Source organism: Centroberyx gerrardi, chromosome 14 (assembly GCF_048128805.1).
Source record: "Centroberyx gerrardi isolate f3 chromosome 14, fCenGer3.hap1.cur.20231027, whole genome shotgun sequence".
NCBI classification, from domain to species: Eukaryota; Metazoa; Chordata; class Actinopteri; order Beryciformes; family Berycidae; genus Centroberyx; species Centroberyx gerrardi.
The window spans coordinates 27,871,915-27,894,617 of record NC_136010.1 but is presented as its reverse complement, the minus strand read 5'-3'; the positions used below and the strand labels follow the sequence as shown (position 1 = coordinate 27,894,617).

The 22,703-nt window shown below is 41.9% G+C and overlaps 1 protein-coding gene across 1 annotated transcript in view; it reads right to left on the bottom strand.

The window, feature by feature from the left end:
• Nucleotides 1-21,178, bottom strand: part of ajap1 (adherens junctions associated protein 1) — a 32,729-nt gene extending 11,551 nt beyond the window's left edge. The window contains exons 1-3 of the mRNA XM_078288038.1: nt 21,148-21,178; nt 20,312-20,342; nt 6,383-7,152 (exon numbers count right to left, since the gene is read on the bottom strand). Of these exons, the coding sequence (XP_078144164.1) occupies nt 6,383-7,152; nt 20,312-20,342; nt 21,148-21,178 (832 nt within the window). The remainder of the gene's footprint in view (nt 1-6,382; nt 7,153-20,311; nt 20,343-21,147) is intronic.
• Between the last annotated feature and the right edge of the window lie 1,525 nt (nt 21,179-22,703).

The window sequence follows — 22,703 nt, the reverse complement described above, 5'->3', positions numbered from 1 at the left end:
TATCCAAAATGGTGGCTCAGCCAACATCTGCGCGCTTCTTCCTTTAGGCGGATATGTCAAGGCGCGAAGAAAGAGCTGAGCAGCGGAGAAACACAAAGCGAGGCAGCATCTGCTCGGTCTGGCCCCTTCATCTCCTCTTGGCTGAGTTTTCTGTAAATCAGGGAAAGGGGGCTTGACTCTGCATGTCTGTCACCAGGCATCAGCATTTAAGTCCAGATTTAACGCTTGAGAAAAGGAGATTCATTTTTACCCACTTTATTGAGAGTCAATATAGAGAGTAATAGCGAGATTATTGGATTGCCATGGTAACCGCTGGGGAGAGTGGTTGCTCTCCGTCTCTCTGTGTCTCTCTAACTGTTGAAGAGACTGCATTGTACGCCTCTACAGGTCCACCGCAGGTCAAAACGCAGTGTTACAATGTTCGCTGAACTCTACTCACTCGCTCCTTTAAAAATAGATTCCTGAGATACTCGAGCACTTAACATACATTTTACATGCGCTCGCTTTGCTCCGCGGTGGATGCAGGGCTTCGCTTATTTACTCCACTGTTCGCTTAACCCCCTCGCTCCCCTCCTGAACTTGATTATCGCCAGATGGATCCATTCATTTTCAATGCACAGCGTCTATCTATTTATCTAATATCTATTTAACCTCTCCATTTTTTGGACGGTTCTTTTCAGCCTCCATTGTTGCGTGCGCTCGGTCTGGCCCGAGCCTTTTTGCTTACTCAGCACAAACGCGCCCGTGACTTTCACGTGCTCTAACAAGACCCGAGTTATCGGTGGCGACTCTTCTGACTGCGGTTTTAATCATCTCATATCCATAATGGAGCTGACAGCTCCATCTGCGTGGTGTAGAGGGGGGTCGCAGTGACTAGCAGCACTATCACCGGGAACAATCAGTGAGCATCTGGAGGCACCACAGCTATAAAACCCCCACCCCCCCACCACCAACACCACCACCTCCCACCTCCTGTACCATGGCCACAGGAACACTGTGAGAGCACGATCAACAATACCTATCAACCATCACTGTAATTGAGGTGTTTTTTTGGGAATCAGGGCAAGATTTTTAGTAAAAAAATCCACCTGTCTTATCAGCCAAACAAAGTGCGGCTGCAATAGAGAAGAGTGTCCCATCCCCACTAATTGAGATGCTGTAGATCTGCCCTATTTGCCCAAATCAAATTCTGGTGCTGGATATGGACACTGGTGGAAGTGACAATCCAAACCTGCCTCCTAAACAGCAGTGAGCAGCACTCCGTCCAGAGAAAGCTGGACTCACCAACATTAGATCTTTCTCCTCTCTCTTTGGTTTCCTTTGGTATAAAGCATCACAATTGTTTTAGGCTCAACATAAGCATTGCATCAGAAACTGGCCTATCATAATCATGTTGAATGAATTGTGTCTATTCATACCCGCAAACATTTTGACAAATAGTTTCCAAAGCTGTTTTAAGTCAACTTCCAGCAAACTTACAGCACTTTTGAGCAGGATATTTTGGTATTCTTTCCACCCCTGCTATCTACCCCCTTGCACAAACAACCACTTCTATCCGTGTTTGAGACCGTGATGTGCATACACTCCCACACACACACTAAGATGATGATCACGTTGCGCAACATGCCAGACTAAGCTGAAACAAACATTTACATTTACAAGGGAGCCTGAGTAGCGGTGATAAATAGATTTGTGGAGCTGCGGTGGCCGAAGCTTTTATGTGAAATTAGTATGAGAATACAATGTCACAACATACAGTAGGCTGCACATAAACTTGTGATGACTCAAATTGGGCTTTTCCAAAAACATGTCTGCAAAACAATGGTATGAATAGACTTTAAAGGTATTAATGTGGTCACTGTGTATGTCAATGGTAGCTTTTATATACACATAAACTATCTAAGAATATTTTAAGGAATAAAGGATGCTTATTGCTGTAAAAGACACCAAAAAAGATATTTGCTTACTAAATAATAGTGACATTTTTGTCATTTTTAGGGTGCAATCATTCCTATTTTTGAAATATTGCATGCATTTCTGCTAAAATGCATTTTCTAATTACATTTTGACTCTACGAATAAAGAGGAAGAGACGTTGGAGAATGCAGTAAAAAGTATCTCACGGGACCCAGGTCAGCTCAAATAACGCAGACATGTTATGAACCGGCTGTCATTTCTATATCAGTAGCTTTTAGATTACAATTGGCTGATACGAGTGCCTGGGGATGTCAAGGGTGGATGGGTTGGTTTCTCCCGGGGGTTTACGCTGACCTGATGTGTTTCTGTTGGAGAGGGTGGATGAGAGAGAGACAGGGGGAGATAGAGAGAGACAGAAAGTACGTTTACATGCACATCATATACTCCGATGACTGGGAGTAAAGAGCTTAAAGCGATATTTCAATTAAAACATTTACATTGTTCGAAGTAACGCGATTTTGCTAATAACCCGGTTTAGCTGGATCCATATGTAAGAATAATTGGTCTAGGCTGCGTTTACACTGTAGCTGAAACCGGCCCGATTCTGATTGTTTTCCCTCGCATGTGAAACAGATGTGATGTTTTCTCATTTCTAAGTGTGAACAGCAAAAAGCTGATCTGACCCACATGGATACGTGGTGAGATATCGGCTCCTGAGGCATGCAACCTACATGCGACTTGTATTTGAACGTTCACATTGGAATTTGTCAGCGTTGCCGTGACAATAAGTAAATCTGACATCATTCACTTGAGACACAACAATGGAAAGAAAGCCAAATACACGACTTGATTGATATTTGGGGAAACGCTTCAATTCAGTCAGTATGGGTTACATCCTAGAGTAGATATGAAGAGTCATCCCAAAAAACAGAAAGAAAAAAAAAAGATCAGATATCAGCAGCAATTCAGAATTGAGCATGAAGGCCTATGGTGTGAAAGCAGCCTAAAGGTCTCAAGGAACCAAGGAAAGAACAAGCTTTCCTCTCCTTTCTTGTGTCTAGTGGCCTTCATGACATGCGCAATTAGAAAAAACAACAAAAGACATCTGACTAAGGCATTTACATGCCCTAATGAATCAAAACCCTGTTACGCTTACTTCTGATTATGACCTTACTGCCTTAATCAGGTTGAGATTGAATGTCAGTGTGCATGTAAACATACTCAAAAACAGAGCAAGAGAAATAAACAGAGGAGGAGAAATAAACAGAGGGAGACAGAGAGAAGCACCTCCCTTTCAGCAACGGTTTCATTTCATCAACAATCCAGTGCAGCGCTGTCTGTGTGTGGTAATTACATCTTGCCTAGGGGCCAATATGAGAGAGACATGGGTTAATGCGTTGTGAAGGCAAAGGAAAGTTTTGTATAACAGTTAAACACTGGGGCTTGCCTTTGGAAAATGGTTCTATTCATCTGGCCTGATGAGACACAGTCGGCTTACTGATACAATAGTGAGGACCTAGTCGGAAAAATAGGACCTTTTTACTCAATCGGCTTTGAGTTAGCGGCGTGATTCATGGTAATGATTGATTTCCTCCAGGACGGAATATCAAGTGATCATTTTCAATCCTAGGTGGCCTCATAGTCAGCTCCCAGTCAAAAGAAAATGAAGAGATCACAATAACATTGACAAGTCAATTATACACCACCGTTTCACAATCAGTATATACACTTCACTCACCATACTAGAGTAGTTATTTATCCGACTACCATTAAGACCTATTGAAAACGGGTGATTTTCAAAGCGCTGAGACATTTCCCTCTGATTTTTGTAGTGGCGGTAGGCGGCTAGGAGCCATGGGATCCGGGTTTGCTTCTGGTATTAGTCCCAGCACTTGGTGCAGTTAATATTTTTTATTTAGATATTGGTATTATGACATATAATCATTAATGGAATAGTTCACCCCAAAATGAAAATTCAGTTATTAACTACTCACCCCCATGTCAGTCCAAACACCACAGAAGTCTTCTTTACACAGCTCCAAAAAAAACACAAAAAAAACATAAAATGTCGAAAGCATCAAATTTCTCCAAATAGCATAATTCAAGTGTTTTACCTTTATTTAAGATAAAGAGGTACATATTGGACTTTTGAACCCAAAGTGCAATCGTTTGGACTAAACACAAGAAATTTTATAAAATGTCCATTCAAATTTCTCCAAGTGTTTTGTAGCTGAACCATTGCACTGTGGGTCCAAAAGTCCATTATTTACCTTTTACCTCTTATCTTCTATAGTTTCCTTATTGGCAATGCTCTGGTCGTGGACGCACCCTACAGACTCTGGTTGCTACTGTACCCACAACCAGAGCAATCATTTGCCATCGTTTGGCTACAAAACACTTATGCTGTTTGGAGAAATTTGATGGGTGTTTTAGGCTTTTTTTGGAGCTGTAAAAAGATGGCCGCGTTGACTTCAATAGTTTGGGAAAAGGCTGAGACGGAACTACAGGAACTCACTATGTGTTTGGTGGTCCTACAAACTTCCTACGAAGTTTTGACTGACATAGGGGTGAATAGTTACTGACTGAATTTTCATTTTGGGGTGAACTATTCCTTTACCATCAATGAATTAATTGTCTTGTATTTATTTGTTTTGACTGGGTAATAGAGGCAGATTATACAATTCTGTTTTTACATTTTTGTAGCAGTGAGGACTATTTTCCGCAGCAGCAGGGGCATAGGAGTTATGGGTATATTTTCAGATATCTGGTGAAAGTTCAAATACCTCAGTGTCTTGAGACATTTTTCGCTGTACTGGCTGAGTGGCCAATGACCAAGGACTTGATCGCCCTCAGTGCTCGGTGCCTAATTGTATGACATTTATATTAATGCACCCAATGGGAAGGAATCAATTAGCATAGTGCTTGCTCATAAGTCATTAAACATGACTTAAGTTTTATGGCGACCTGTATGCTCCATTTAAGAAGCTGTCTTCCTCATGGACTTAATGAAATGGTAAATCTAATATGCCTGGCTGGGAGGTTTGTGTGTGTTCATAACACAGAGGAACTGCCCATAAAAATCACATATGCCAATGTATTTCAAGCAGGTGGGGCACTTGGGGATAACATTGAAAGCCTCAATATGGTCAAGGACATACTCTGTGAAGGTGAATCATACTTCGACTCATGCTACAATATCAAATGAATGAAAAACAGTGGATCAGAACTCACATGTGCTGTAGGGAAAAAGTACAGTAAAGTTTTTGAGTTACCCATCAGGGCAAACGGGTATGGGGTAACTTGAAAATTGGTCAGATGGAAACTTTGTAAAGACGTTTGAGAAGTTGTTTCTTCCATTTCAGAGTGCAAGCTTCCCCTTGCATCTACTCTTCACTGAATTTTAGGCCTGCACAGCCCTTTCTTGCCTGTCCAGCCAGCACAATAGGCACAGATTCAGTTTGTGCTATTTTGGCATAAATTGACGTCATTTAATCCTCCCAGCTCATCCCACAGTGCAATGCACCACCCAGCATTTCTGATCCAGTCCTTTTGTTCTGAGTATATTGCTCTGTGGATGCGCATTGTCCATTGGCATACAGTAGTTTAAAGGCCCATTCCGGAACTTACTGTATTTGTTCATACAAATTTTAAGCATAATTACACAGATTCTCTAAGAGTTTGACTGGTACTGTACATAAAATATATATTTTTTATTGTTTTCAGACATTACAGATCAAATCTTGGTCTCCAAGTTAATGTTAAACTCATGTTTAGCTGTCGCATACTGTCAGCCCCTGAATCAGGGGCTCAGATCAACCCTAATAACTAAGTGAAAAATGTCTACAATCCAATTGGGGCTTGGGATTTCTTGTAGTCAAACAAAAGAGCTAACCCACTGGCAACTCTAATACCTTTTAGTGTCTGGCACTTGACGCTGTGCACTCCATATCATGGAACCAACACTCTTAGATGTCCCATCACATGACAAATAGAAGTCACATGCACTATGCAAGGCAAGAGCCAACCCATGTACTTAGATAGTATACACTTGGAGACTAATGTTCCCTCTAAGGCCAATGGTGTTCAGTCCTGTGCCATGAAGAGTCATGAAGTTCACACCAAACACCACATAAGCTGATTTCACTAATTAGTTCCTCCTCTCTAGGTGTTAATCAAGTGAGAGGAGTTGCTGCAGTGTTTGGACCTGCAGACTCTTCTGTGGCACTGGGCTGGACACCAGTGGCTTAGAGAGAACATTAGACAGTATCCATCTTCAAAGCACTATCTGATTTGTAATGAGGAAATGAGGTGTGGCTATACCAACCAATCGTAAACATCTAGAAGCCTGTAAAGTGCATGGCTGAAACACAAAAACACAACAATAGCAACTGGAACAATGGCTTCTTCAGCCTGCTCACTCAAGGTAACCACAAAACAAAAGGCTAAAAACTCTGTACATGTCTTACCTGGTGTGTCCCCATATGGCTTTGGTGGTTTGACAGTCTCCCCGAAGCTGATAGTGGCCCTGGTGGTGCTTAGCCTCTTGGGCTGTGGCGTGGTCACCACAGCGAACGTCCTTTGGGGGACCTTGGTGGTAGTGCTAGTGGTTGTGGCCACTGTGGTAGTCAAGGCTTTGGTGGACAGCGTAACATTGGGCACCGCTTTGCCATCCTCATCTATGCTGTCCTCCGTCCCTGTGGGTCCCCAGTCGATAAATCCGGCCACGGTGGTAGTCCGGCCATCCTGAGACTTGTCATAGCTGTCCCATTTGAGCTGCCTCCTTGCTCTCAGTAACAACCTCACGGCGTCCCCTCTGCTCCCGCCGGATAGGGCCGCTGGAGCCTCCGCTACCAGAGCCGATGAATCACCAGTCTCCGTCTGAGAGTATCTCGACTGGCACTCCTTACACGCTGCTTGTCCTTTATGTGCTGGTTTCCTATGCTTTTGACCCTTGACTTTTGGCCCTAGCCCTGACCTGCTGTCTTGGGGCGGCGGGACAGGGTTGAGCAGCCGGCGGGCCAACGGGCTCACAGTCCTCCAGTGGAGCATGTTGGGAGTGTCCCAGAGGGGCTGCCAGTGAGGCCGGGAGCGAGGCACCGATTTAGGCGTGAGTTTGATCCCCAGACCCTGACTGAGGGGGCTGCAGACGGAGAAGTCCAGGGTGAGGTGGGTCATGGCCAGCAGGATCCACACCCGGTGCCTCACAGAGTTGCCCAGCCTCAGAGCCGACGTCGGACTGGAGAGAAAAGGGAGGGTGGGGGGGGACATTTTAGATTCAGACATAGTCCATTGCATATTCAAAACCATACAAATCAGGTTTCCTCCGTCTCCTAAGATGTTAATGGCCTATTGTGCAGATCTGTATTCAACCTCAACTTGCACTCTCGGCCAAGTTCTGCTCCACAACCTCTTAAACTCCCAGTCAATTGAGCTTCAATAATAATTAGTTTCGCAGAGAGCCTCTTGAATTATAAAGGTCAGACACAAAGTAAATGTTGTAAAACATTTGAAAGATTATGGATTTGCCCTCTATTGCTCTCTGCTGTCAAAAGCAGTGAGGACTTATCCTTGATGTTACAGATTCATATCAATCCAGGGATGATTACAGCGAGACACAAGGTCAGGCCTGGTTTAGCTGATCATCATATTCTGCATTATCTTCCCGAGACACAAAGTCATCTTGATTCCCAAAGGGCAATTTGATTATGCAGCGCGATGATGGGGGAGGTGACACATAATGCCAGCAGTAGACACAGCATGACACAAAAACGATATCACAAAAATCTGCATCTGTACAACTATTACATGAATTCATTCATGACCAAAATGTGTCCCCGGTAATATCCCTACTTTACTCCTGTTTGCCAACAAGATGCCAAGGTGATAGGCTGTCCAGGCTAGGACCCGGCACTGGATTGATTTTACAGACAACCTTCAGTGGCCCCTGGGACAAAGCTAAACATTGATTCCTGAGGGAGAAACCTCATCATGGGCTATCTCTCATCTTTGCTGTCCTTGGCCAATTCCAGTCCACACTGAGGACTAATTTCGCGGGGATCACAGAAGTGACAAAAGATGAACTGGTGTGAATGGGTTCATTAACCCTCAGGGGCAACCATAACATTACGACGACTTTTGCTCATATCGTCCCTGAGTTATGTTTTTACAAGTCTCTAGCTATATTCTAACTATGGTGACGGTATGTTCATCAAATGTAAAGTATTAAGTAAGTAAATTCCTCAGTATTTCTTGGCAAAGACAGAGGTTTAGTGATTATACTAAATTATGTGATGGATTGTAATGGCACCACAATAGATTTGACACCACATTTTTTAGCAGCTACTATAGTTTGGTCTGTCAGTCCATCTGTCTGTTGGTCCCGCCCAAAAATTGCTGCTTTCTATCATCTATATCTATTGATACCAAACTCACATGATGATGAGTGACGGCTCGTCGGAGAGAGTCTTCTGTCAATTGGTTATGCCATTTAAGCCCCTCCCCCTTTCCTCATTGGCTGTATTGTTCCTGAAGTTGCACTGAGATATGTGATGGTCTATATATCTGTTGATCGCATTTACAGTTACATTTACAGAGTGACACCTCGTCGGACTCAGGAGAGCCATCCTGAAGTCACACTGACATGTGTGATGGCTTGTTGGACTCAAGAGTGTCCTATCAATTTGTGATGTCATTTAAGCCCCTCCCCCTTTCCTGATTGGCTGTTTTTTGATCATCTATATCTACTGATCCCAAAGTTGTATTGACCTGAGTGATACCTCATCAGACTCAGGAGAGAGTTTCTATTTGATCAGTGATGTTGTTTAAGCCCCTCCCTCTTTCCCAATTGGCTGTTTTTTCATCATATGTCGGTCCCAGAAATTTTAAAAAAAAAAAAGTGCTGCTTTTCATCATATAGACCGATTAATCCCAAAGTCACATTGACATGAGTGATGGTTCGTCAGACTCGGGTGAGGTTTCCTATCAATCGGTGATGTCATTGAACCCCCCTTCCCCTTTCTTACTAGGCTTTATTTTGATCATCTATATCTACTGAAGCCGCACTGAGATGTTTCATCGTTTACATCTGTTGACCCCAAAGTTGCACTGGCATGAGTGACAGCTTGTCGGACTCAGGACAGTTTCGTATTGATTAGATGTCATTTATGCCCCTGCCCTTTTCCTAATTGGATGTTTTTTTATTGTCTATATCTTTTAATCCTAAAGTTGCACTGACAAGAGTGCTGGCTCATCAGACCTAGGAGACAAGTTTCCTATTGATTCTCTATTTCTATTGATCCAAACCTTGCATTAGTCTATTTTCACACACAGTGCAGCTCTATACACAAGAATCAATTAATAAACATGTATGTGTGTGTTTTCAGTTTGCAGTGGGGGAGGAAGCTGCTCTCCTGTCAGATGGTGCCAGGCCCAGCCAATCAGATCACTTCACCCCCTGATAATGAACGCTAAAAATAAATCATTTAGTGTTGTTGTTTATTTTGTTATATGAATTTGATTGTGTTTTTGTGTGTAAGTTGACAATCAAATGTTATCAAATGTTATCAGGTATAAAAATTTTTTTTAATTAAATCCACATTTTTTGTAATCCAAACCAATCCAAACCTCTCAGTATAATATGATTTCTAAACTCAGCTAGAATGACACCCATCACCCTTTATACTTTATATATAACTCAACAACAAATCAACAGCATGCCACACCACAGTATATACAGAGTATTTGGGTCCATTGGACAGCTTTGATTCATATTTAGTACAATATTGCACATATGTTTTGGACCATGAATATGCTTGGCGTGTACCCATATATGTAGAATGCAGCGGTGTGTGTGCATGTGTGTGTGTGTGTGTGTTCAGTTCAGTTCAGGGAGTGTTTGTGAATTTGGGCTTGTAAACCACCGTTCTTGCGTTTTGATATTGTGTGCGGAGCGCTGATCTATATAAAACGTTATGATGCAATAATCTCATTTTGTACTAAGCACATTTAGTCTACACAACGTAAAATGACAGGATTTGTGAGATGGTCAGTCAATTGAGACGAACAGCTAGACTTAAAGAGTACTTTAGGTAGATCAACTCTTTTGCAAGATTTGCAGGATCACTTATACGTGAATAATCGAAATGATAAAAAAAAGTAATAATAATAAAAACGTATCCATTGCTCACCAAAAAATGCTAAACTCAGCAAATATAGTTTTTGTCATTGAACAAACCAGCAGAAAAATAGAAAGCTTTGCTGTTAGGCTTTTGTATTTGGTTTCATAGAACCAAATAGGTCTCAGCTTATCACAAATTATGTCCTTGTTTACTTTCCTACTTGATGAAATATGGTTTGCAAGATTATGGTGGTGATTTTAGTTCCTGTTAAAAATACTGCACACACACAGTACCATTTTTATCCTGTTATTCTGTCTTCCCAGAATTGACTCTGTTCCAAGATTTCATTTGACATTTAAGCATATTAGACATATTACAACATGTTGAATTGTGCCTTCCTGCATCAGTGACGGATTATCATGGCCAAATCTAAGTTCAGGAGTAATTCTCAGCGCTCAGAAGGAGGTCTACACGTAATAGTATTTAAATAAGAAGGGGGCTTTAGACTCAGGCATTACGGCAGTCATGTTCAGTCAACCTTTTTGTAGATGCAAACATTGTCCCACGAGTCACTAAGAAGGGAAGAGGGGTTCTGACCTACACTTCATTATTCACCTAACCCCTCATTTGATATTAGTTGTGAAGGACCAACAAACCACTGAATAATAAATAATCATTTAGAATGTCATTTTAATTGAGCCATAAATGGTGATTGATGCGGTCATGAAAAAGCACTGACAAGGTCAGAGTATTATTGACAGTTAAAAATATGGGTAATAATTTGTCCTGTGAGTGTTGGTCCTGGCCTCAGACTGAGATATTGGCACTTCCCCAAATGGCACACTTGAGGTGACTCAATTTTCACTCGAGACCAAATTAATGCAATCTCTGATAAGGAAAAGCGGTTGTTACCCATCATGAATAATATGGTTTGGAGCGGGGAGATAGCGGGACGACACCTTGGCCCTTGAAAAAAGTGTCATGGAATGTTTAATGACCGGCTTTGTTGAGAACCCCGCTTTCAACTCTGCCGGGTTCAGAAGTGGCCGCAGCAATAAGGAAGAGTTTAAGAACAGCCTGAGGACAAACAGCAACAAAAATTATACCGATTATCTAACCAGAGAGAAAGCCCATAGTAATGCAGGAGAGAAATACAGGATAAGCCATATGTTATTCCTGTGATCTCAGATAGGTTAGTTCAGTGATTCTCAACCTTTTTCATATCAAGGACCCCCTAATTTAGTCCACATTAGAGCCACAGACCCCCATTTGATAACATTTTGTCTCTCTGACCCAAATCTGAGAATATTTTTATTGCTAGATATGATTTTGTCCAGAATTCCATGACTATCTGTATTGTAGGTAGTGAGATAACAGTGAAACTGTGATCAAAACAGTCATTCTTCTACATTCTCTAATTGTGTCTAATTGAAGTTGAACAATTCATCAGTTTGCTGGGGACCCCCTGGAACCCCCTCAAGGACCCCTGGTGGTCCCCGGACCCCACATTGACTGCATTTACATGGACTTGAGTATCCCGGTTATGAGGCTTATCCCGGTTTTGATCATATTCGGGATATGAAGTTTACATGGAACACAGAGCAATCTGGTTATTCATATCCCCGTATACATGATAAATACTAGTATCCCAGTTACTGATTACTGCATGCTATTTGCGCAGGCGCCTGTGACGTTTACAACACAAACCGGCAATTTTGAAATCGTTAATCTGATATTCCTCTGTAACTGTTAACCTTAAATTAATTTGACTGTTTTGTTTTGATGTTTGGCCACGTAGTAATGTTTCTTTAGTATTTTCCACCGTGAGCTGACTTGCTCCACTGTACGTGTTGGGAAAACGGCGTCCTGTAGTCTGTATACTACAGACTTGAATAGGTCAGCATTTCGATGCTTTCTCCCATCTAAACTGCCAAGTATATTTAATTCTTTCATCACCGAAAGACAAAGCTCCGTTTCCTCATCGCTCCAGAAGTGAGACGCACTTGTTGCCGCCATTGTTTGTGTTTTCTGTCACTTGGCTGAAGCCGCGCCTGCGCAGGTAGTCGGCAGCGGTCAGAAACCGGGATAAGATGTATACATGCAACAGTGTCCAGGTTTCTTTCGTAGTACTCCAGCTAGCATAATCAGGTTTCTCAAAACCGGGATAAGGGCTTATCCAGGTTTCTGAAATGAAACGCAGTCATTGAGAATCACTGGGTTAGTTAAGTGTACATGAGCAAGTCTCTGCCAAAGCTTCTAAAAACTGCCTGAGTCAAGAATGTATGTAGACACATTGTTTTTCATTATGTTTTTTAAACAGAATTTAACATTCAATGTAAGGCATTGTTCTATAACGATAAATACAATGGAGAAACAAGCATAGTATGATTCTTTTCCTCAAACATTGGTTGCTGGAGGTTTTAATTTCCCAACTGTCACCAAAGAAAATAACGGAGTTGAAAATCTCAGGCAGTGAATGGCGCTTATGTCTGCTGCAGGCGATTTTAGTAAGAAAAGTTACTGGAGAATGTTTGGCTGGCACAACGCCAAATTGTTCCACTTCAGTCATATTAAATAAAATGCACTTTTGAATAATATAGGCCTCTGTGTTTTGTATTGAACAGCCACGGGGGTGGCTGTTCAATACTGAGCCTACTGATAATGGAGAGTTAACCTCGATGGTATACGTTCCTCATGCTGTTTCTACCCCCAAGCTGATATTTTAAAACTGCAGTGCACCTCTAGTCATTTTATTCACTTAATTACTAAACACTGGCCTTGGTCATTACTGCATAAGAGGTGGTAAGCCGACATTAAGCTTAATTACAAAAGCCTATACCTTTGATATAACACCAGCAGGAACAGCACAGGTTACTGATAAAAATGGACTGCATTTTCTGGCATTTTCCAAAGATCCGTATTGTTTACATGGAGTCATCATTTTCAAGTGGCTATAATATTCTCCGCATAATCAAAATATAATTTGAAAGTATACTGCACAGATGGTCGATAAAGTGCAGTATTCAACGGCTTAAATATACCAGATTGTTTTCTGGTGGCAGTGTGTGTGTCTGGCGTTCTATCTCACACACACACACACACACTCCATCATTACTGACTTCAATATGAAGTTAGGGCTTAACAATAGCAAGGTTTGGAGGGGAAATCCCTTTAGTGGAGATTGTGACGTCTCCTGATTTGCCGCTGCTGCCCTTCAGGCTTGACATGAACCCCCTCCCCTCCCCACTTCTAATTACCGTAAAGCATTGTGATTGTGCGCCAAAGCCCCAGAGGGACGTGAATCTCATATTTTGCAATGCGGGCAGATTGATCTTCATACGCAAAACAGATGGGGGGGGGGGGGGGGATAGCTGAAAAATGGAAAAATGGGGAGGGCGGGGGCACATTCCTATGCACATGTTTATTGGAGGAATGAGGGGAAATTTAAAAGTTGATTATAAACTACTTTATATGCATTATTCAGCCAGCTTTCAGAGACCCAAAAGGCTACTTTCTAGGTGCTGGATCTCAGTATGCCGAGCCCACTCCGGAGCTGAAGACATACAGGGAATGAAATTACTTTGCGGAGTTACGGAGCGACCCATTAATTAGTGTGTCCATTGGCCTGGAGGACTCGGGTTTGAAGGTCAGCTAAAGACTTGCCCGAACGGTGGTTTTAACCGGCGCTTGTCAGACAACAGATGAAGTGGGCGGCCTGGCTTTTCTGCACATAGACACACCAGGCAAACACACTCATGTCTGTGCATTGCATTTACACACGCACACTCCCTCTGCAATCACCCACACACAAACAGTAAGAGTCTTTGCATACAGCGTGTTTACTGCTATCCCTCTTTGTTCTTTGTACTTAGTTATCCACCAATTTTCCATGATACTGGATACTTAGACCTGAGATATACACTTGGTGTGTGTGTGTGTGTGTGTGTGTGTGTGTGTGTGTGTGTGTGTGTGTGTGTGTGTGTGTGTGTGCGTGTGTGTGTGTGTGACCCCAAACTCTGCTGTCTTACATCAAACAGAATTTTAACAGAATGTCAGTGAGGTAACAGTAAAAGTTAGCCAAGATAGATATTTCTGAGCAAATATATTTGGATTACGCTTCTGGGTACAGACCAGCCCAAATACTAAAAAGTGCAGGAGTGAAGGAGTGTTCACCAAGCTTGATCCCCCCTCCCTCCTCCCCCTCCCCTCTCCTCTACCCCCCTCTATGGTGCCAGTTTAAGCTGTACTATATTCAGTAAATCTACTCCCAACTTATTCTGCAGCTTGCCACAAATGCCAGTGTCAGGGGGGTTAGGATTAGGCCTTGACAGGCACTCCAAATTAAGCACATGATCTTCATGCTTGAGAATGACAGTCTGCGGCAGTAATTAGGGTTTTTCCTGTTTCATGAAAATATCATTGGCATATGACTCGAGCCTTGATTTATACAGCTAAATTGCATTTTAGAGTAAGTCATAAATAAATAATGCTCCGCAACTATGTTTAAAACATGCCCACGGCCAAAGAGGCTGTCCAAAAAGTGCCTGCCTCCTCATGAAGTAAATCTTGAAAATCAGGTTTACAAAGTAACTGAAGACTTTGCCAGTGACAATTACAACACTCAGAGTGCCTGACCAATGCTGAAACCTAATACGACATTTCTGATTCCCAGTCGTTTTCTTTTGCAAAATCCGCATTGCCGAAACCATTCAAATGAGTAATCCATCGCGCACTTAATACCATTCATATGCCCTTGAAACTGGAAACCTGAAATAGCCAACATAATGCCATCAAAAGACCAAAATGAATGCCGAGTAGCCTTTGAAGTCTGTGAAAAAGATGCGCGGCATAATACTGAATCAAATGTTTGAGCAAAGGGCGAGGGCGGTTCACAAAAAAGGCCATTCATACAGACTGTTGTGCCTTGAAGATACAGGTTGCTTTGCATAAGAGGATGTTGCCTGTGTGCCGCGTGTCAGATTTTTGACGTGAAGTGCTCTACTGCGGTTCGCCTTGTTGTATGTTCGCTGGGTTTTATTCTCTTTCGCTCCCGATCGCTGAATTCAGCCGGAGAGCGAAAGGGGGGGGTTTGAGGGTGCTTGTGCTCAACGGCAACAATGACTAAGACACTTGTGACAAAGTAATTACATTTCCCCTCCCTCCGCTTCGCGTGTAGCACGGCCGCCGATGCTTCTGACGACGTTTCGGCGCCACCCTCGAAGGTTTTGTTTGTACCCGGGTGCCACCTGGGTGGCCCTCGATATCGAGGGGCTCGATATTGTGTAATCGGGTCTGCGGTTAGTGGATCTATGTGATTCTTAGATGTGTGATGATGATTTGTGACGCCGCCTGTGCTCAGATCAGTTATCGTATTTTGGGGTAATGAGAAGAGAGTCCAATTACTGCCTTGGAAACCCGTGTTTAGGGTACAGAATCACGCCTCCTCAAGAGTGAGGATGCAGCTCACTGATATGAAAATCCCATAATGATCCGAGCCTTATTCATCGTCTTACTCATAGTTTAGAGTCAACGCTGTTTTTTGTATATCACTTTGGACTAATTACTCATCACCCTGAATCCACAGTGTTCTCTGTGTATCAGCTCCACTGTATGTATGACTCATAGCATGTGTATGTATCAAGTCACAGCAGCAATAAGTCCTGATGGCTGTTTTCCTTATAACCTTTTACATATGCAAATCCTAACTTAAGCATAGTCACATAGGCACCAACATTCACTAGGCATTGTACATCCACGCACTAGGACAGTTGAACACACACACACACACACACACACACACCATGTCCAGTGTTTAAACTATGGTTAGACCGATATGGGTGATATTTTTGCACTGAAGCTGCCAATAGCTGATATTTTGTGCCGATATTCAGTATCTTTATACCTGATTTTCCTGGTAAAAAAATCCATTCAGTGTTTCCCTTAGAATTTGGGTGGAAAAGCCACTGCAATAGCATTTAGACCATAGGACATGAAAACTATATATAAAAACTTATTCGTGGGTGGAATCTGGTTAAAAATGTCTCATTAGAATCAATTCAGCTAAGGTCTTCCCATAGACAACCAGTGTAGTATTGATCAATTCTACAATAAATATGTAATCAGTCAAACTGCAAACTGCATCATATCCATCATATCAGAGGACAATACTGACTGAACCAGATATCTGATTTTTAATAGAACCCCAATATCGACCCCATATATTAGTCTCATCTTAGTTTAAATTATCTCCTTTCTTCTATACGCACTTTACCCTCCATTTACTTGATGGACCATACTTGGATGTTATTACTGGATAGTATTTAAACTGTCCAATCTAGAGCTCAGATTTGTGCATTGCCTGTACCCGCGACTTTGTTTACTGATTAAACCTGGTCTACTGAGTCTGTAGCTGAAACTCCCCTGTGCTTTTATTGCCTCTTCATTTCTGAGCTGACAGCTCCACTTAAATTGCATAAAATCACTGGGTGAAAATCCCAAGAATCCAGAAATATGACTGATGGGTACTTTTTTTTTCAATTCTAGGAAGAATCCGGGTCATATTTGAGCACATGAGAGGTATTGTCAATATGTCCCGGGACAATACTGAGTCAGTATTTTGCTTGCAGGAATATACTTGCAATATGCTCACATACGTCAAAAATATCTGTTAAAATATTGACAATGTATTTGTACCTACATTGTCAGTCCGAATGTTTTGGACTGTGAATGTGTTTGTGTAAATATATGACCTATACCGTCTCTGTCTATTTCCTCTGGATTTGAAGTCTTGGCCTTCGCTTTTCATATTGCTGGTGTGCTTAGCCATAATATAGATATCAATGTGTTTGCTAACTTGTGTTTTGAATTGTTGCCGCAAATTTAGTTGCTTAGTTTTAATGTGCTTTCTACAGTATGTACATAATGTTTTCAGACATCTTTTTTATTTTGATTTCCGACATGATTTCAGGGGTATTGAACAGAAGTTATTGGTTTTTCGATTGTGCATATTTTTTTTCCAGCTTTTTTGATTAGTACTTAAAGGCATACTGAATAGGAGTTTGCCGGTTGTGGCTTTAAAACACAAAGTTGACCCCTCCTCCCTAGCTCAACAAGACGTGAAGCGCACGCCCCCCTGAACCTGGTTGCCAGAACGGTAAAAAAAAAAAACAGAGCAGACAACGCCGCTCATTCCAAAACGAGTGAATCTGGGGTTGGCTTTCACCCGTTGGCGAGTATTGCAGGAGAGGATGGGGCTGAAGCGCAACGCAGTCGGCCTGTTTTCTGTTGGACAGGTATGTGCCGGTTAGCTTAGCTATCAGCTTTTCTACTACAACGAAGCTACGCTAACAATGGTAGCTAGCTGCCAGCTCACGACACACACTAGCTCTGAACTCCAGTTACTCTGTATTAGAGTTCAGGACCGCTACCACAGCCAGGGAGGCTTTTAGATATAAAAGGATTCAGCAGTGGTTTTGGTTGCAGCTGGACACACCTGCTGTCAAAAGGTTGACGCCCAGAATAGGGATGTTCCTAACGACTAATTTCCCTGTCGATTAAACGAAAATTTAAATTTAGACTAGTCGACTAGTCTAAAAGCAAGAAAACACTCAGAAAACAGTCAAAATTGAGCACAATTTAATCTATAAGGTTAAAACGTCCAAAAAAATATTGCGTGTATTTAAGAGCCATTTGAAACCGCTAATCACATTCTTCAATAACTGTGGCACTTGGCGCCGTTTATTATGAACATTGCACATTACAAAACATGACAACTCACTAAATAAAAGTTAACAAATAACATTTAAAATAATAATAAAAAATATTAAAAAATAATAATCAGTCATCAGAAAAACTACCAATAATAGGCCTACAAAAAAAAAACAATTAGGCCTACTGATCGACGTGACATTAGATTATTAGGCTATTCAATAACGGCGTGCTGTTGACAATCAGCTTCAAACAGCAGGTACACACACACACACACACACACACACACACACACACACAACGTGGTAGGCCTACTTACTCGACTGACGAAACATTTTTGTTCAGCGAAATCAACATATCAAATGTTCGGGTGAAAGGCGAGACCTCAGTCTATTAACAATAAGTCCAGCAGCTGAAAAAACTCTGTCAGCTGGCACAGATGTTGCAGGCACACAGAGATAGCGACTTGCAAGCCAGCATAGTTTTGGAAAGCGTCGCATCTTCCCGCACCACCACATAAGTGAATCTTCGTTAGGTGGGATACAGGTTTCCATCCAGTAGCACTCCAGCTTATCTTGATCCGCGGACTCTCCATAGCCATCCCCAAATAATGACATTAAGCAAGTTTTCTGCCGTTTTGGTTAGCAGTGCTAGCACCAGCAGCCTGCTCTCCTTGCAGGTTAACGTCCACATGCCTGTGCTGAATGTGGTTACGCATTGCTCCGGTCGAGTGGTTATATGCCAGTTTATTCTGACACAGCCTACATACAACCTTATTTTCCTTTTCTAGATCAAAATACTGCCAAACTGCGCTGGTTTTACGAGATGTCATCTCTGTCCGGTCCCACTTTCCACCTCGCTGGTTTACATCCGGGTATAACCGCATGCCGGGGCTGCAGCCCCAGCTAGTGGCGGGTGGCTGCGTAACATCTTAGAAGTTAACCGGCGTTGTACATTATTAATAATTAGTTTAACCAACTAGTATTTCTGGTGCCGAGTAGCGAGGGTAGAAACGTTTAATCGACTAGTCGACTAATCGCGCACATCCCTAGCCCAGAAATGTCCCGAACATTCAGAAATAAGAAAATCCAGGTGGAAGGCAGGCTATCTGCAGACACACACTGTCACACACTACCAATAGACCATAAGTAATGATTGAGTAGGATAATTTTTGGATGAGTTTATGCTTTTTCAAATCTTGCTCAGTATGCCTTTAACTCATTTAGTTAAAAAATTGTGAGAGGTCAGTATAATTTTCTGCTGCTTTCTGGTTTCAGTTTTCTTGTCACTCTCTGGTCAACCGAGAGATTTGAGTACCAATAGCAATAAATACAGAACAACCCCAATTTTCCTGCCATATGTGATGATATTCTTTTGGCTAATTAGAGTCGCCATTTTATCCTGAAGAAGAGGACGCTCAACACATACTTAAAACACGCAGCATGCCAAGCACCTAGAGGTTTAGAGGAAACATCTTGAAACAGGCGAGCAACACCAAATGCCTGCTGACGCCGCTCTTCCCCGCAGAAAAGATCAAAGTAGTTGAGTGCTGCGCCGGCTATTATGTGCAGCAATTCTACAAAACCAGTACCAGTGGGGCAGAGATAGCAAAAGAAACAAAGGGCAGGATATAGTCTCAGTGAATGAGGCCAAGTATAAAGGCTCCTTTATGTGTGAAGGGTTTGTAAAACCCTAGATGTTTTAGTAATCATAAGAAGTCGAGCTTAACAAAAAGTGGCAAAACAGTTAAGAATACATGAAAGCGGCGCTACATGTAGGGACTATTAAAGAAATCTAAACTTTGAATAAAGTTCCTTCCTTCCGTATATTATGTAAATTATTGTCTTGAGATTACAAGGGACTAATGAAGGATTATCTGACTCTTTGAACTCAGCCTTTGCGCCACATTAGACCCAGTAAAACAAAACCATTATCTGCTAATCAGATATTCCGCCTAATTATTGTCTCCCGCATCTCCGGCCCGGTCACTGTGTCGTCACACTGTGATCACTTGTGCAAACTAATTAGAACTTCCTGGGAGTTTTTGCAGAAGCGAGCGCCTCGGCAGAAGGGCTTTTCCACCTGAGGGAGGTGAAAAAGGCAAGCCTTATTCAATCTAGTTCACCCCCGGCCCTCCGGCCCTGGGCTGCCATCAATAGAAATTTTATCAGTGTGGCCTCAACAGTCCCCGCCACTGAGTACACATCATTTTCTTCCCGACACAGCCATTGAAAGGCACCCGGTTGAAGGTGACTCCGCCTCGGCAGCCGCTATCTGCCAGGCAGGATTTAGACTGAATCGGTGTTTCTCATTTTTTTCTCTCGGTGGGGGTTTTTCCTGCCCCGGGAAAGGTGCTGCTGTTCGGGCTTATGTTAACAATTTCAGAGTATGAAGAATAACCAATGTTTTTTTTTTTTTTATATTCGGGGTAGCACTAGCAATTGACAAGAGCGTTTACAGACTGATCCGTGGTATCCATGTCTCTCCCACACATTTCTAAAAATGGCACCTTGGAAAGAAACAAAAAATTCACTGGGGAAAAGGTTCGCCTGCTACAGATCCTGAACTCGCCTTCTGCAGTGGGTGGTTTTCTCTGGTGGGCCTAAACAGACACAGCAAGAGGTTAAATTGAGACTTTTTGAGCATGTATGGGAGGAGTCTATTTCTTTACACTTTGTTTCTCAACAACAAACTTCTTTTCACCAGCTTCTACAACAGCAGGTCACAAGCAGAACACAAGGAAACACCAAATCATGTTTTTTTTTTCTTTTTCAGTTCAACTTAATATTATACAACTAATATTATATTTCTTTCATTTATGTAATGTGATGTTATATTTGGACCGCAGGAAGACTAGCTGATTGCAATGGCATCAGCTAATGGGGATCCTTTTAATAAAGACTAAACAAGCAATATTGGAAAATTGTAAATTTCACTGCCTAACCTCTAAAACTCTTAAACTCTTTAGACTGTATTTCAGAGTTGTTAGTTTGTTTCAAATCCAGCCACACCGCTTAACATCCAAGTTGAGAAATTTCTCACAATAAAAACAAAATAAAAGCTAATGGAAATGAATACACAACAGCAAAGAACCAGCTCAACAAGGCAATAAGACTTGCCAAATCCGTCCGAAAAGTCTGTTATCACAGGTGTTAGTAACACTATCTATTTTTCAATGTTGCAGGTTGAGATTGAGCCACATAATTAACATATTAATAGCTTAACATATTAATAACATATCAAGATGCTTTCTGGGGCAACCTGATGGAGAAAGATGATTCAGTGAAAATCCAAAACCAGCATCATCTGCAGCAGCAAATTACATTGACATCTGTACAGCTGTGGATCCAGATATGATTTGGCAAAACAAAGCATTCGGTATTCCGTTTGTGCTGCAGTAGAAGTACTTTGGTAGCAGCTGTCGATCTGGATATGCATTGTCGAATACAAAGAAACATGGTATTCAATTTGCACACGTCTGGAAGTTTGGCGTCGGTCGTGTTGAACATGGTCTGTGAAGGAGGCGGAGGGGGAGGGGGGTGATGATGTCATGACTGACTTTTCAAGACAACCTGAACTAGGACAAACTGGAAATGGATTTCTCCACCTGTGGTTCACGCTCTTGTGTTGAACTCATGCATCATACTCAGTAAGTGAAGCAGAAGAAGTAACAAAGCTATTATCCATTCTCTGGTTCAGGTCTTATTCAGGTTAATCTATGTACATGAACCTTTGATACCCTGTGATGGAGTCTCCCTGCTACCATAAATAGCAATTAATAGAATATTCTCAGTCCATCATTGACTGAGCGATAGTTACTGCTTATACAGGGAAAACAAATGATGATCCCAATATTAACCCCTGGAACTCTGATTTTTAAATTCCCCCTTAAGTAGCTTCAAAGTTAGAACAAAAAAAACATTTTTTACATACTGACAATGTCACATACATATTGTGTATCTGCTTGTTCCAACGCTTCATTGAAGCTGCATCACACTTACATTGAGTGAAATATTCAAACCCAAGATGTCATTTTTGCTGCAATGGAAAAATCTATATGTCTTTGCATCATTTTATAGACATTTCCATGTAATTCAGCATGACATGTTTGGTATCTTTGGAAACCTTGGGATCTTCACTAGAATTTAAAATAAAGTTCTGTGGGTTTGAACAAAGCTTGGCTGCACAACATGCATTTGTAATGCTGGTCCCACTGGTGGGACCGGCAGGGTTGAAGAGGTTGAGTACCGCTCGACAACATGCTTTTTATTGACTTCAAAATGTTCCCATAATGCTGTGCGAGTCTGAGTTTGTGCAGATGGTGAAAACCAAAATTGAAAGCAGTCAGATGTTTCCATGCCACAGTAACCTGTTTAATATGGGAGTAAGCCAGGCATCTGAACCAGGTTTCTCATAATCAGAGTCTGAGCTGAACCAGGTTATTCTAACCCAGTTATGACGCTTACATGCGTTCAGCCAAAACCAGGTTACTGGAGTACGGGTTAAGAATTAATATCTCTAGCCACTGATAGCAGAATCCATCAACCTAGTTGTAATTTGCACATCTCTGAATATACCAATGCTGCCACACTGACTTTGAAAGTATAATTGTAGTGTGTTGTCTAATCTACTCTCAAGCAGTACATCTTGTCTAATGATGATGATGAGCTAAATGAGTCAGTAGTTCATATTTTATAAGCAGCTTTTCACTGACCGCAGGATAAATATGCTATGGGAGATGTTCTTCTGTGAGAATATGATGTTCATCTTTTTTTGATCATCTTTGTGCAATCAGATGTGTTTCCAGTCGGCTAGGGAGGGCTGGGAAGACTCTGACCTCTGTCATCCTGTGCCCGCGTGGATTATGGCATAAGTCTGTTATTTATAGGCGAGTTGTCTGAAAGCTTTCCCCTTATTTCCCCTACAAAGACAGCATTGTCATGCCTTTCCCCAAAAGCCTCCA